General features: G+C 44.3%; 1 protein-coding gene across 2 annotated transcripts in view; it reads left to right on the plus strand.

Annotated features, from left to right (window-relative positions):
• PCCA (propionyl-CoA carboxylase subunit alpha) overlaps positions 1-16519 on the plus strand; it is a 251208-nt gene that overhangs the window by 147993 nt on the left and 86696 nt on the right. For both annotated transcript variants that reach the window (XM_081908204.1, XM_081908203.1), the window contains exon 19: positions 14873-14975. In XM_081908204.1, coding sequence (XP_081764330.1) covers positions 14873-14975 — 103 coding nt within the window. The remainder of the gene's footprint in view (positions 1-14872; positions 14976-16519) is intronic.

Below are 16519 nucleotides of genomic sequence, written 5' to 3' on the forward strand. Positions count from 1 at the left end.
TGTGCAGGAAGCTGGAAGGGACTGGGCAGGAAGTTCTGTTGGACGTATGGAAATTAAGTTTAATGATGCAGTTGTGTGCAGGCTAAGGATTTGATCCAAAGCACTTTGAAATTCAGCATATAATATGAAATATTTCAGTATATCTTTGGTATGAACTACTGAAACTTATTCCAGTAGAACAGAGCCTCCAAGCCCTACAGTGTTTACTTTATCCTGAAAAAAAATATATTTTTTCTAACTTTGTGCAAATGGAAAAAAAGGAAAATAGTTTCAAACATGCTTATTTTTAAGACTGTATAGACTTTCACTTATGACCCAAGGCATAGGTTTTTTACATCTTTGTAAATTCAGATAGACTTGGCTGAAGCAAGCAAGTCATTGTTCGTATTCCCCATTAATATCAATAATTTCCTGTTCTTCACCCCATCCTATCTTCCCTTTGTCCTTCTATTTCTTTTTAAAATCTAGCTCGAAAGCTTCTTGAAACAAGGACTATCTTTTCCAAAACTTAATTCCTTTGTGAAGCACACAGATTGGACCCTGACTCCCACTTCTGTGAATGGAATACTTCTTTCCGTTTATGTAAGCAACCGAGATCCAGCAGAGACCTCCTTCTGGAGCAGACCCCTCTACCACTTCTCATGGCTCTGCACCCCTCCGAAGGGGGTTTCCCGGGAGCTACAGGGAAAAGGAGGAATTGGCAAAATCCCCCTTTGTTTTTTCCTGCTCTTCTGAGCATAAGTCTGAATACAACCATTTATGTACAGTGGTACCTTGAACGGCTTAACTCCCAAACGCTGCAAACCTGGAAGTGAGTGTTCCTGTTTGTGAATGTTTTTCAGAAGCCGAACATCCGACACAGCTTCTGATTGAGTGCAGGAAGCTCCAATTGGAAGCTGCGCCTTGGTTTTCGAATGATTCCAGGAGTAGAATAGACTCCTGGAATGGATTAAGTTCGACAGCCAAGGTACCACTGTATTGACATGGTCATTATGTAAATAATGGCATATTTCTCCATAGAGCAATGGCCATAACTGTTTATTAGTTGTTGTAAACCATAGTTAGCACAAATTGTTGCTTGCAAACCAACCTCAAATGGGCACTGACACAGATTTGGACATTAAATATATATATATATTGACCTGGAATCAATATATATATATATATATATATATATATATATATATATATATATATATATATATGCAGGTTTTGGTGTCCTCGGGTGTCTTCCCGTGTAAAAGTTGGGGTGTCTAGGCGACGTTTCGACGAGGTCTCACTCGTCATCTTCAGGCTGGTGCTTTCGGCTTCTTGTTACTGGAACAGAGCAGGATCTCAGTGTTTGAGTTCCTATAAATACTGTTGAGGGGGTGTGGTGTATAGCCTCCAATGTTCTGGGCAGAGAGGAAGTTCCCAGGCTAGTGTGCCTTTTCTTCTTTTGTTCCTTAATTACTTGAGGGATATCTTGAGTGATTTCTTGAGTGATATCCTGAGTACCACTTAGGTGGGTCATTAGGTGTGGATTAGTTGCTAAAGTCTTTGTGTCTTGACCTCTTGAACTTTGTGAAGAGTTTTTCTGAGAAGATGGCTGTACTGCACTTAGTTGTGCTCTGGCTTGGCTTCGTGTATAGGGGCGAGCTGTGGTTTTGTGGCCTGTGTCAGCCAGATCTGTGTAGGGATTGCAGGGGGGTGCAGCATCCGGAGGTGCCACCATGGTTTGGCTACTGGATGGTGTCTGTAATTTATCTGTGGAGAGGGTCTGGGTTTGGGTCTGGTGTGGTTGATTGGTGATGGCGTTCTGTGTGCCTCTGGATCTGGTGTCAGTTTTTGTGGGGAGGGCTAATTTCCAGATGTCTGGCAAGCGGGATGTGTCGTCACGCTTGTTCATGTTGTGAGGGTGTTTCTCTATCTCGATGGCTTCCATGATTATTCTCTTGTGGTGATGTTCCATGTTAAAGAGCAATTTGGAATCTGCAAAATTAATTTCGTGTCCTGTTTCTTTCATGTGTTGGAAAAGAAAGGAAGTTTTTTCTTCTTTTTTGACGGCATTCTTGTGTTCTGCGATACGTGCATTTATTCGTCTGTTTGTTTGTCCAATGTACGTGGCTGGGCAGACTTTGCAGGGTATTTCATAGACCCCTTGGTTTTCCAACTGGATTTTATCCTTGGGGTTTCTGAGGATATTGGCTATTTTTTGGTTGGTGCAAAAGGCTGTTTTGATATTGTGTTTATGGAGGATTTTGCTAATTTTATCTGTAGTGCCCTTGATATAAGGAAGGAGGGCCATGCCATTGTTTTCTTCTGTGTCTTGGTTTTTGGGGGGTGTTTCTTTTTGGATTAGCTTCGTAACCCTGTTTTGCTGGTATCCATTGGCAATTAACACATTTGAGAGATTCTGTAACTCAGTTGTCAAGTGGTCTTTGTCAGCCAGGCGTTTGGTTCTGGAGATGAGAGTCTTGGCTACGGAGTTTATTTGTGCAGGGTGGTGGTGTGATTGTGCATGTAAGTAGCGGTTGGTGTGTGTTTTTTTCCGGTAGATAGTGTGTCCTAGGGAGCCATCAGGTTTTTTGTAGATTAGGACGTCAAGGAAGGGAAGTTGGTTGTTGGCTTCTATTTCCATAGTGAATTGTATTTTGGGGTGTAGGGTGTTGAGATGTGTGAGGAAGCTATCCAGTTTTTCCTTCCCGTGTGGCCAAATTACAAAGGTGTCGTCAACATATCTGAGCCAAAGTTTGGGTTTGTGTTCTGACTTGTCTAAAGCATTGGTTTCAAAGTGTTTCAAATTACAGACACCATCCAGTAGCCAAACCATGGTGGCACCTCCGGATGCTGCACCCCCCTGCAATCCCTACACAGATCTGGCTGACACAGGCCACAAAACCACAGCTCGCTCCTATACACGAAGCCAAGCCAGAGCACAACTAAGTGCAGTACAGCCATCTTCTCAGAAAAACTCTTCACAAAGTTCAAGAGGTCAAGACACAAAGACTTTAGCAACTAATCCACACCTAATGACCCACCTAAGTGGTACTCAGGATATCACTCAAGAAATCACTCAAGATATCCCTCAAGTAATTAAGGAACAAAAGAAGAAAAGGCACACTAGCCTGGGAACTTCCTCTCTGCCCAGAACATTGGAGGCTATACACCACACCCCCTCAACAGTATTTATAGGAACTCAAACACTGAGATCCTGCTCTGTTCCAGTAACAAGAAGCCGAAAGCACCAGCCTGAAGATGACGAGTGAGACCTCGTCGAAACGTCGCCTAGACACCCCAACTTTTACACGGGAAGACACCCGAGGACACCAAAACCTGCATTCCTGTACCCGTGAAAATCTACGAAAGCAAATATATATATATATATATATATATTTTGACCTTTGAATGGAATCAAAGGTGCACACTTCTTGTGGTAAATGCAGATTCATTTATGTCACATGAATGTTCGGCGTGAAGGAATTTGCATTTCCTACAGAAGTGTGCACCATTCCGTATTATTAAGTCAATTTCTGGACAGTTGTTATTTGGCCATGTTCTTCCAGTTTTAGTGCCCCTTACTATCCTGAGGAGGGTTTGGCTTTCTTGCATTTAGGTTTAAAGAGAGAGAAAAAACAGTGAGAAATCAGCCCCCTGCCCTCCATGAATAGCTGTTGGTGTGGGATAGCTACTGTTCCCATTGACTTCTGCATCAAAAAATCAAAGACTATCTTTTATACGGGCAGAAATTTAGCTAGTTTTATATAAAAGCATCTTTAAAAACTCATTCTGCAAATACTGTTGAGTAGTGGCTTTGTAAAGGTAATCTGAGGTAGCAAACCGTGGATGGTGTGCCCCATGGTTTAGTCAATTAAATATGTTGCAATCTAATTTTCTTTTTTAATGTACAGATATACTTAGTGTATTTTCTATAAGAGTGAGGAGCATATTGGGTGTGCCTGCATGTATTTATATATGATAAATAAGGGAGTAGAATATTTTCCATATTTTAGTTCTCAAAAATATGAAAGCCCTGCTTTTATCTTTTTTGTGTGCTGTTGAGAATCTTTATGCTGGAAAATCTTGAAAGCACTGGAGTAGTAAAAGCTACGATTTTTGTTTTGTTTGGCAGTCGGCTTCTGTTTAAAATTCCTTTAATCTATCTATTGCATGCTTTTATATTCCTCTTGATAACCGAAGGCACGATGAAGGATCCTTCTTTATATGAACTCATTCAACAAACAATGCTGAAAAATGCTTTGTCTTTTTATGCCATAAAATGGACTGTTGTGTGAACTGTTAAATTTCTATTTGCCTTTCTTGATTTCCTCCCCCTCCCCACCCCACCCCTCCTTCCTTTTGGAAGAAAACCACAATTTCTATGCTAGATCTAAAGTTTCATTAAAATTGCTTATGCCCTGTCCCAGGCATTTTAAGTGGGCCATCTGTCTAAACATCTCTCTATTTTTTTCTGATCATTTCCTCGACTTATTCATGAGCCATGGGAGGGCTTCTTTGTAGTCTCCATGTAGCTGGTTCAGCCTACCCCCACTGAATACATCTATGTGCTTGCATAACATATCTTTTCACAGTGCTGGAAATTCTCTGAACTTGGTTCAGATGAATGGCCCACTTTCTGAAGGGTTTTTTTCTTCCCCCCACTTCTGCTATAAAGATTTGTATGCAGGAATTGACCTCAGTGCCTAAAGAATACAGCACATTATTCTTGATCGTTTATAGGCCTCCCGCTGAGAAAGTTATGATGAAGGATTTCTTAATTATTCTTTGACCATTAATATTGTTTTAAGTCAATATATCACTTTTATTTAGCTGCTGAAATACATAATTGTGCAACAGGAAAAAATAGCCGCATGTATTTGCGGTGTGTCATGTAACATAGTTTTGCAATGTTGGGGTTGCTCAGATTCTTACCTGAGAGTCTGAAGACAAACTGCACTTTAATGTAGGTTCCCCCACCTTAAGCTGCATACACCTGATAGCTTGAATTTTATTAAATAAATCTATACTTTTATTTTCATAACCCTTTGTGACATTAATTCATATCCCATTACATCATCTGCAGCAGTTGCAAATAGTGGTGGTGGGGGGTACCCCTTTGTAGCAAACGATATTGAGCCTCTACATGCTGATTGGCCGCTGACAATCTAAGCCCGAGAAGAGCAGCTATTTATTCTAGATTATATGAATGAAACTTTACATTGCTGCTTTTGGTTTTTATATAGTTTAGTTTAACTACGGGTGATGTCCATCTCTTTTTTAGGCATCCTGTTTTTCTGATGTTCTGCAGGTTCTCTAGCTGAGAATCCATTGCAGCAAGGAAAATACAAGCTGTGAACGCTGATGCTTCATACAGAAACAACCTAACCATTTGGCAGGGAGGCAAGAATGGAAGTAGCAGCATATTGTAGTTCTTTGTGCCTATAAGTTCCAAGCTATGCCTATTCCAGCTAATATTTTGCATGGTTTCCCCCCGCCTTTGATAAATCCCAGTGGTGTCTTGCTCAGTTTGCACCTAAAGCTGTGTCTACACCTGACTTTTGCTCCACTTCTGGATTTTAAGTGATGAACTTAGTGTTTCAGAAAATGGACGTTATCTCACTGTCAGGATGACCTTTTTCTTTTAATAGCAGTAGTATTGGAAAATATTTTACAGCTCCTTTGATCAAAGCCAACACCTTCCTACCATTTTCCATTTTATGCTATAACTGCAGCTGTCCCTTTTTGTCTCACAAGGTGAATGAGTGCACCATCAGACCAACATTTCCACTGTAAGCCCAGATTCTGTCAAACTACTGTATTTGTCCTAAAATTGAAGACTCTCAATTCTTCCTCCCACCACTATTAGAATATTCTGACTTTTACTGTCACCTGTTACACAGGGCACTGGGTTCTGGTTTAAAACCCTGTAAGTAGTTGACAGGGATTTTTTTTTACGTTGTTGTGTGTGATATTTATGATATTTTAGTTTTAATTGTAGTTATTCTTCTGATTTCGGAATCCACTATGAAAGAAAATATTTTTTAAAAGCGGATGCAAATAAGTAAAAAAAAGCCAACACCCAACAATTTGACTCTGCATATTTTCTTTCTTTAGCAGTGTTGTGCTAGCTATCAAAATTTTTAGGGGGTTCTGTTAGTGATAGGCATAAATGGTAAGCAGGTGAGAAAACCGGCTTATATCTACCCAAAATTCATTCAGGAATCATTTGTGAAAGTTCTATTGACAATGAAAATGAATCAGTAATCAGAAAATTAGTGATGATTTTAAATGAGATCATAAGTATATGGCTTCTCCAAACTAAACCAACTCCAGAAGCTATCAGCGAAACGTGGATTTTGATGCTACCATGGTAGCTCTATCTAGGTGAGCAAGAGTTGCAAATGCTTTGAATGCGCAACTGACTGATTTCATTGTCGTGTCCATGTTGTTGCTCCTTGTTGCTCAGCTCTATTGCCTGATTAACAGTTCACAATGATTTGGCAAGTTGTTATATGAATCATTCAACATCTGCCATGTGACGTAGTAGCTATGGCTGGGGTTGTGTCTTTTTCCAACAGCGGAATGGTTGTTCTTCTAATACTGCACATATTGTAGTAAGTGTAGTGAACCAGAACTCTGGTAATAAGAAAATGAAAAATGCAACTGTCATAAACTAATGCTAGAATTGTAAAAACACACAAAGCACTGGAAGCATGAGAGGCTGGTAGCAGACCCAATACAAAATGTATACCTAGTGAACTGTGCTTCATAAAAAATAAGGATGCAGATTAATCTGTTGATGTCAGCACTAAGTTGCACAAAACACTCTTTGAGCAGATGCTATTTCAGTGTGCTAGTAAATAAGAGTGGAAGCGAAAAAAGTTGCATAAACTTTGGTCTGAGTAGACATTCCTTCAAGCTATCGCCGTTTGAACAAAAGGTGGTTGAGGGTGAAGAAAAGCATTCTTTTGTTGTCTCATAATCTAATAGTGCTAAAGAACCCAGTCTTTGTGAAATAATAATAAATATTTGATCGATGGATTGTAGAAGCTCAAAATTGCTAGTCCTTCCCTCCATCTCAGTATTATTAATTTGCATCAGAATTCATGCAACGGAAGAGAACACAGTCGAAAAGTAAATAAATATGTTATTGACTAGGCAACACTGCCATGGCTCTTAAAATGCATTCTACTCTCTCTGTTGGTCAAATACACACACTTTTTTCATAAGCTTGCTGTGATAAACATTGGGGAATCTTCAAAAAGACACAGGAGTCTTCACAAATAACCCCTTCTCACCCAATATTACCTGCTCTGGTGAGTAGTGGCCCTCCAAAGACTCATTCCTGCCACCTGACATAAGCTGGAGATCACGTGACTTGAACCTGGAAATGCCTACACACAGAGCTTGAAATGTATCACTGAGCTATAGGCTCTATCTTAACTGCTGTATTTCCCAAAAGGTAGATTCTACATGCTTTAATTTTAGAATGGCCTTTTGTACATATGATTTGGTATTTCAGAGGAGATCACAAACGGATCATTCTGGTCCATTCTGGTCTTGGTAAGATATCACTCATAAGGTGCTCAACCTGCCATTTAACTCGTGTGAGATAGTTGTGGGCAGGTTTATCCTGATACCATTTTTTGCTTGTTACCTAAGAATCCTGAGAATAACTTTCTTCCTTTTTTCTACAAAAGTAATTAAGAATTGTAGTGTACTCTCTAGGATTATTTGAAGTATATGTCGAGAGCAGGAAACCAATAGGCTTCTGTCATAATCAAATCACTAAGCATATGTTGAGTGATAACAGGGGCATACAATCACAGGGGAAGAACTCAAGGAGAAAAGTGGCCCAATTATGGTAATGAACAGGTAGCCAAATGAAAAGGATGGGAGAGAGCACAGGGTAACAATGTGAAATTATGATTAGCGCAGTAAGCAGCTGGCACAGCCTAACTATTGTTGTCAAATGTCTGGAACATCACGGCAGAATGCAGCTTAAGGACAGTGTGAAAGGACAAACTGCTTAGTCTGTGCATTTCTACAGGGAGTTCTTGAAATGTGTAAAGGTTGCTTTGGGAGACCAGCAACTGTCTAAAACTTTCTCTTTGACAGCTTGGCGATATTCCTGATTTGTATTGTGGGCTGCACCTCACTAGTTGGCTTCATCTTACTTGGTGTTGTATGCTCTAAGAATTTATTCAGAGTTCGATTCTGTCCCCTGAAGTCTGCAGTTTAATTTACTCTCAAAGCCATTTCCCCCATCAGATATAGTTAGTGGGGCTGGATATGTTACAAACCTGAAACAAATAAATACACAAGAAACAAAGGCATTTGGAAGTGGTTTCCCACCTCCTTACCTGGTAAAACTGGAATTCCACTTTATCTTAAAACTAGTGTTTTCATACAAATCCTCAGTCAGTTTAAGATTTTTATTATTTTAAATAAACCCATCCTAATGCTAAAATAGGCCAAAGGCCCATTTAGTCCAGCATTCTGTTCTCACAGTGGCCAGCCAAAGGTCTATGGGAAGTCCACAAGCAGGAACTATTACTCAATATTTTCGTAATTAGCATGTTTATTTATTAGATCCCTTTCCATGGGTATGCTCAACAGCTAACAAGATTAAAACATACCGAAAGTATCTACAGCAGGTCAGTACAAAATCATCTTTCATATGATGATTCTTAAACTTTCATTGAGAGCTTCATTTGTCTTTTTATGCTGTCAGTTAAGTCTTCTCGTGATGGCATCAGTGATGAATAAAGAAGGGCTGTTTTTTTAAATAATGTCCTTCCTTGACTGTTAAAACACCTTCAAGATCTGAGCAGAGATCTTGCTACCTGCAATACTTTAAACTGGTGATCTAGTATTATTGTGGATGCAAAGCATGTGCTCTATCACTTATGCCTTTCCTTATGATGTTCTTGCAGCTAAGGCTGCATGTGGCTATAAATCAAATTTTCATCATACTTCAGCTACATGACTCCCTCCAAAGTTGTAACCTGAAATGTCATGGTTCTACATTTGTAAAAGGCTGTTACTAAATTGTCAGGGAACTGACATCTAAAGCGCCGGAGGCGCAAAGGCTCACTGAGGGTGAGAGAGCAGTAGCAGCGGAAGAGGGAACCAGTAGAGGGCGAGCAAGAACTCCAAGGGAAAGTGAGTCGGAGGGATGGCTCAGAGACGCTTCAAGCGAAACCAGTGGGGAGGTCTCAGGACCTCCTATAGGGACACCCACACCTCGACGGAAACTGTCACGCCGAGAGGCCAGACGACGTGTTTCCGTTAAGGAGCTTTTATGTTGGAAACGTTTCCGAAAGCAGCCACTTTCGGATTCTACTAGTGATTGACGCAGCCATGCTGGAGGGGCTCCGTCACAGGCAGAGGTTTGAAAGCCTGATCAAACTCTGAGGGACTTGCATTTTACGCACAAGCAGCTCATCGTCCCATCACAGCAATCCGAAAGTCTCCGAAAGCCAGCTTGTGCAGGGAGAAGCATCATGAGCAATCCAGCCGGAACCGGGGGAGCAGGAGCAGCTGGAGGAGGTCCAAGCCTGGAAGAAAGGTACAGGGCGTTGGAGATCCAGTTGGCGCTGCAAACGGCGAGGCTTGAGGAGAGGAGGGCTCAGGATGCAGAAAAGGGAAAGGAGAAAACCACCCCGCTCGCCAGAAAGGTGCCAGGATTGGTGCAGAAATTCGGGGGGGATCCCAGGAACTATCATGCCTTTAGAACAGAGATGCAATACGCTCTAAACTTGCAGTTTGATGACTTCCCCGATGAGGAATCGCGAGTGGCGTATGTGATTGGCCATCTCGAATCCGGGGCGAAAGATTGGGTTAGACCCCTGATGGCAGCGAATAATGAGATCTTAAAGGACACGAGGAAGTTTTTTCGTGCCATGGACCTGATGTTTTCCAGCGATATTGAGCAGGGGGTGGTGCGAAGGCAGTTAATGGCTTGCCAGCAAGGAAGCAGATCTGTCCGTGAGTACTGGACTGAATTTACCATGTTGATTCACAAATTGGGGTGGGACCTATCGGCGGAGCCCATCCAAATGCTTTTCGAAGAGGGGCTTTCTTCAACCGTCAAAGATGAGCTTTCCCGGGGCCCCAGGGCGGAGTCTATGGACCAGTTAACCAAATCTGCGCTGGCCATAGGAGCGCGCCAGGAGGCGAGGGCTATGGAAAAGCGGGAAGGGAAAGGAGACCGTTGGAGGGAGTTCCGCATTCCAGACATTCCAGAGCCACCTTTCCCGCCGGCAGAGCCGATGGAAGTTGGAACAGCGCGGGCGCGCGCAGTTTCAAATCCCAGTGAAGGGCGGAAAAAGGAGGGAAAGAGCGCCAAGAGATGTTATCTCTGCCAACAGCCAGGGCACTTTGCCAGAGTTTGCCCACAAAGAAAGGAATGGCAAGGGATGGCAGGAGCTGTTGGGGGAAAGGAAGAGGAAGGCAAGGAGCAAGTAAAAGCCAACGCCTGGCTGCCACCGTTGGGGCACAGCAGCCAGGCCAAAGAGCAATGAAAGTGCCCATGCCAGAACCCCCCAGACCCGCTTTAGTGATAGAGGTGTTACTAGAACTGCCAAACGGACACCCACTAAAGGTCAAGGCGCTTTTGGATTCAGGCAGCTCCTGTAATTTCATGAGTAAGGAGTTTGCAGCTGAGCACCAGATACAGACTATCCCTTTAAGTAACCCCTTGCAGGTGACTACGATTGACGGCAGAGAGCTGTTGGGGGGAGAAGTTAGCCAACAGACTGTCCCGATGATAATGAGAGTGGCAAGGCACACCGAACAGATAGCGTTTAATGTGGCCATCCTGGGAGGAGCGCCCATCATTTTGGGGATGAGCTGGCTGGCGCTACACGATCCGCTAGTGGGCTGGCATCAGAGGGTGGTCTCCTTTGGGTCAGCGCATTGCCTAGAACACTGCAAGGAGGGGAAGGTTTCGGGAGGAGACAGAGTCACCCTAGCGGGGATGGAAGTGATGGACAAAGGGAAGGTGCCCCCGCAATACGCAGATCTGAGCAACGTATTCAGCGAAAGGGAAGCAGACAAACTGCCACCGCATAGACCCTTTGACTGTCAAATCAACCTACTCCCAGGGGCCCAACTCCCAGTAGGCAAGCTGTACGCCATGTCAGACAGGGAGATGCAGGAGCTGAGGGAGTTCATTGACAAAAACTTGAAGCGAGGTTTCATCAGAGAGTCCCGAGCGGTGGGGGGCAGCCCAGTGTTCTTTGTGGACAAAAAGAACACAGACAAACCGAGACTGGTGTGTGACTTCAGGGCCCTCAATGCAGTGTCGGAGCCCCTGGCTTTCCCTATGCCCCGAATTGATGACATTTTGACCAGAGTAAGGAAGGGAAAGATTTTTACAAAACTGGACCTGCGGGGGGCGTACAATCTGATACGCATAAGGAAGGGAGATGAATGGAAGACCACCATGTTTACCCCGTTGGGAGCCTTTGAATACCTCGTTATGCCCTTCGGTCTACAAGGGGGCTCCGCGTGTTTTCAAGCTTTTATAAACCACGTTCTGGGACCTTTGCTCTACAAGAATTGTGTGGCCTTTTTAGACGACGTGTTGGTGTATTCGGAAAATGAGGAACAGCATGTGAGGGACGTTCGAGAAGTGTTGGGCAGGCTGCAAGCCAACCAGCTGTGGGTGAAACTGGAGAAGTGCCAGTTTCATACCAAGGAGGTGGAATTCCTGGGGTACCGCTTGTCAGACAAGGGATTGGCCATGGATCCAGGCAAGGTCCAAGCGGTACTGGAATGGAAGACACCGAAGACCAAGAAGGACGTGCAAAGATTCTTGGGATTTGGGAACTTTTATCGGAAGTTCATCAAGAACTTTGCCCACTTGACGGCGCCCATCACCGACTGTCTCAGCAGCAAGAAGAAATTTGTTTGGACGGCAGAGGCGGATCGAGCCTTTGAAGAACTGAAAAGGGCTTTCGCCTCGGAAGAACAACTTCTGCATGTGGATTTACGAAAACCCATGAGAGTGGAAACAGATGCATCCGACCGGGCGGTAGGGGCGGTCCTTCTTCAACCGGGGAGGAGTGCGTCGGAGTGGAGACCGTGTGCCTTCTTCTCGCGGAAGCTGAATAAGTCCGAGAGGAATTACACGGTGTATGACAGGGAACTACTTGCCATTCACGAAGCATTCCGGAGGTGGAGACATTTATTAATTGGGGCACAACACAAGGTGCAAGTGTGCACCGACCACAAAAATTTAGAGTATTGGAGAACAGCTCGAGTGCTCAACCAACGACAAGTGAGATGGGCACAGGAATTCTCCAAATTTAACTTTGAGATTTGTTATGTGCCAGGCCCAGAAAACGTCAGGGCGGACGCGCTCTCACGCAAACCAGAATATTGGGAAGGGGAGGGGGTGATCGAAGAGAGACATGTCATCCCGGAGGACCGCTGGGTGTGTGGGGCGGCGATGGTGGGGCAACGAGAACTGGTGGAGGAAACGGAAAATGATGAATATGCCCAGGATAAGCTCAGAGGTCTCAGGGGGGAGGGCGAGAGCCCCGGAGGTTTTGAGGAAATAAATGGGGCATTGTATTACAAAGGGGCACTGTATATACCCGAAGGTGAATTGAGGGGGAGAGTACTCAAGCAGTTGCATGATAGCCCCACGGCGGGACATTTTGGGCAACACAAGACCATGTGGTTGGTTACCAGGGAATTTTGGTGGCCTAAGGTGAGGGAAGATGTAAGGGAGTATGTAAGAGGGTGTGACCAATGTCAGCGAGCCAAAGGGGAAAGAAGGGCGCCGGCAGGGTTATTAGAACCTTTACCCACACCAGAACGGCCTTGGGAAGCGATATCAATAGATTTTATGACGGATCTGCCAAGGTCCAAGGGGAAAACAGCCATCATGGTAGTAGTAGACCTGTTAACTAAGATGTGCCACTTTGTAGCATGCTCACATGCAGTCACAGCGGAAGAAACGGCGAAGTTGTTTGTGGAACATATCTTTAGGTTGCACGGGGCTCCCTCGAGGGTGATCTCAGATCGAGGCAAACAATTTACTTCCAGGTTCTGGAGGAAGCTCATGAGCTTGTTACACGTGGAAGTCAATTTTTCAACTGCCCGGCACCCTGAAACCAACGGGCAGGCGGAAAGGGCAAATGGCATTCTTCAACAATATCTTAGGTGTTATGTCAATGAAAGAGAGAACGATTGGGTCGAAAAGTTGGCGTTGGCAGAATTTGCCTACAATAATGCGGAGAATGTGTCCACAGGGATGAGTCCCTTTTTGGCTAATTACGGGTGTCACCCCAGGGCATTTCCAGGGGAAGGAGGGGAGAGATGGAGCGTCCCAGCGGCTGAACATTTTGTAGAAGAGATGGAAGCCATCCATCAGCAGCTCCAGCTCAACTTAGAAAGGGCTAAGGCACAATATAAGAAGCAGGCAGACAAGAACAGAAGGGAAGGTGAAACCATAAGGGTGGGGGATCAAGTGTGGTTGTCAACCCAAGGGTTGCCGTTCAAAGGGGGTTGTAAGAAACTGAGGCCCAGAAGATTGGGACCCTTTGAGGTGATTCAGCAGGTCAACCCGGTAGCTTTCAAACTCCGATTACCCAATCACATGAAATTGCACCCAGTGTTCCACAGGTCGTTACTGTCACCATACAGGGGAGGAGGTGAAGGGGAGCACGTCAGGGGACCAGCCTTGGAAGAGAGGGAACGCCGCAACCATGTAGCGGAAATCCTCGATTCCAGGTGGAAGGGAAATCAGGTGGAGTATTTAGTGGCGTGGGAAGGGGAACCGGAGTCAGAAAACACCTGGGTAAGTGCGCAGGAAGTCAATGACGAGGTTTTAACAGAAACGTTCCATCAAAGGTTCCCGAGGAAACCTCAGCCGATAGCAAGGTTTAGGAGGGAGTATTTCGGCACCACCGATGAGGAAGAGGAAATGGAAGGGTTCGCGGAGTCGGAGTTGGAAGAGGGAGTGGACTCTGATGACGAAGAGTACCTAGAGAGTAGGAACAGCAACAAGTGGAAGGAAGTGTTCGCGACGTCGGAAGATGAGGGAGGTTCTTTCAAGGGTTTTACCTCCTCACCGCCAGTAGGAGAGGAGACGGGAGGGGGTGAAGGGGGCCCTGGAGGGGAGGTGGATGTCAGGGAACTGACATCTAAAGCGCCGGAGGCGCAAAGGCTCACTGAGGGTGAGAGAGCAGTAGCAGCGGAAGAGGGAACCAGTAGAGGGCGAGCAAGAACTCCAAGGGAAAGTGAGTCGGAGGGATGGCTCAGAGACGCTTCAAGCGAAACCAGTGGGGAGGTCTCAGGACCTCCTATAGGGACACCCACACCTCGACGGAAACTGTCACGCCGAGAGGCCAGACGACGTGTTTCCGTTAAGGAGCTTTTATGTTGGAAACGTTTCCGAAAGCAGCCACTTTCGGATTCTACTAGTGATTGACGCAGCCATGCTGGAGGGGCTCCGTCACAGGCAGAGGTTTGAAAGCCTGATCAAACTCTGAGGGACTTGCATTTTACGCACAAGCAGCTCATCGTCCCATCACATAAATGCAAGTGATATTGCCAGGAAGCCATGTGTAGAGTGCAGAGACCTGCCTGCTTCAGGAAAATAACATGTTTGGAAGCCAGTTGCAAAAATTTTGGGGGTTGTTTTGTGTCTATGGGATATTTTTACAATATTGTTTTGCTAGGTGTTGTAAGCTGCCTTATTGGAGAGGCGGAATAAATAAACCATGGCATCTGAAAAATTTATATGCATATAGTATATGATCCAAGTCATAGTTATCATTTTTTTAAAATCTTGTGATAAAAACCATGGAGAGAGCCAGTGATCAAACATGGGTTGAGGATGTTTAAAGTACTCTTATTCATCTTTCTGTTGCTTTAGGGTTTCTGTTGTTCCACCTGATGCTAACAACTGGGAGCTATCAATCCAGCTGGGGGAAACAACTCACTCAGTTATAGCTTCATGTCAAGGGTCTACATTCTTGGTAAGCCATTGTTCTCTTTTCACAAGCAGTCAAGATTTTATTGTTATGTGGTATTGACTTTTGGCCCAAAACTAGAAGCTGAAATCCTTATTTATTTGCACACACTTCATAATGATGATGAGATGATTCTTAGCAATATGATGGTAATAAAAACGGGAAATTACTATCAGAACTGTCTAAAAATTATTACTGAATTATTGCCACGTAATAAAAGCGGCCCATACACCAAGTTATTTTGTTTCAAACACTGGAATCCTTGCTGTTTGGTGAAGACCAGTGGCTAAAGGCACATACCTGATGTAAGGTCTGATGTTAGATTTGGTAACATTGCAGTAGCATTTTTTTTAAAGAAGATTTTGAAACTGACGTCATGAAAACAAGGTAAGTATGCACTCCAAGAAAGATGCACAAGTGGTCAGTCTCTGAGCTGTGTGCTAACACTGCATATTATTCAACAGGCTTAAGGCTACAATATGGCACAATGGAGAAAGTGTGTGTTTGTGTGTTTTTTTGCCTGGAAATGTCTGAGAACTGAAACTTGCTGCTGATGAATTTTCACAGCCCGTTTGGGTGACCTTTCTATTCTAACTAGCTATTTTATGTAAGGGCAGGTCAGATTTTTATGCTGTTCTTTTATACTGTATGTTGTGGTAAAAGCCCATTTTGAATGCAACACTAAGCCAAACTAGCATAAACAAGCAAATTTGTGGGTTCCCAGAGACAAGATTTTGATCACTTTGCTTTTACACCAGTCTTCCTGCTGCCACGTTGCTGATGGTTTGGCTCATCATTACATCTGAACCCAGGCTCATAGCTTATCTCCCCCAGAAAGACCATGAGCAGCAAGACATAGAACAAACCTTGGCTACCAGTTTTGTGTGGAGAAAGATAAATCATGAGCCCAGTTTGAACATAATGCTGAAGCAAACCATGGCTTTGCTTGCTGCAGCATTGCAGTAGGAGGGGAGGCTGAGGAAAGTGAACGCGATCTCCCTGCGAAGCTGCACATTTGCACCTTCATGCTAAGTCATGGCTTGTTTTCGCATTATGTATGAACCAGGTCATAGTTTCAGGAGGGCCTTCCTCTGGACCAAGAGGCAGGGCCTAATCTTTGCTGGGTTTTTTTTAAGACACTAGACTCTTCATGCCTTCAGATCAGTCCTTCCCAGCATGCAATAGATAAGGCTTAAGCAAAAAGCTTGGGGCAAGGCAAGCTGGCTTCTTCCTTCTCTCCTTTTCCTGCAGCAGTCCCATTTGGTCTCCCCTCCCCTTCTCTTTTCTTCTCTTGGCCACGTACAGTATTGTACTGGTTTCAATATACAAAAGAAGAAAAGAGAAATTACAAAAGGACTCGGCTGTAAATCCCCTAGTGTTGGCGCTGACCTTTAAAGCCCTAAACGGCCTCGGTCCAGTATAACTGAAGGAGCGTCTCTACCCCCATTGTTCTACCCGGACACTGAGGTCCAGTGCCAAGGGCCTTCTGGCGGTTCCCTCGCTATGAGAAGCCAAGTTACAGGGAACCAGACAGAGGACCTTCTCGGTAG

Source organism: Podarcis melisellensis (genome assembly GCF_964234715.1).
Source record: "Podarcis melisellensis genome assembly, chromosome: 4".
Lineage (NCBI taxonomy): Eukaryota > Metazoa > Chordata > Lepidosauria > Squamata > Lacertidae > Podarcis > Podarcis melisellensis.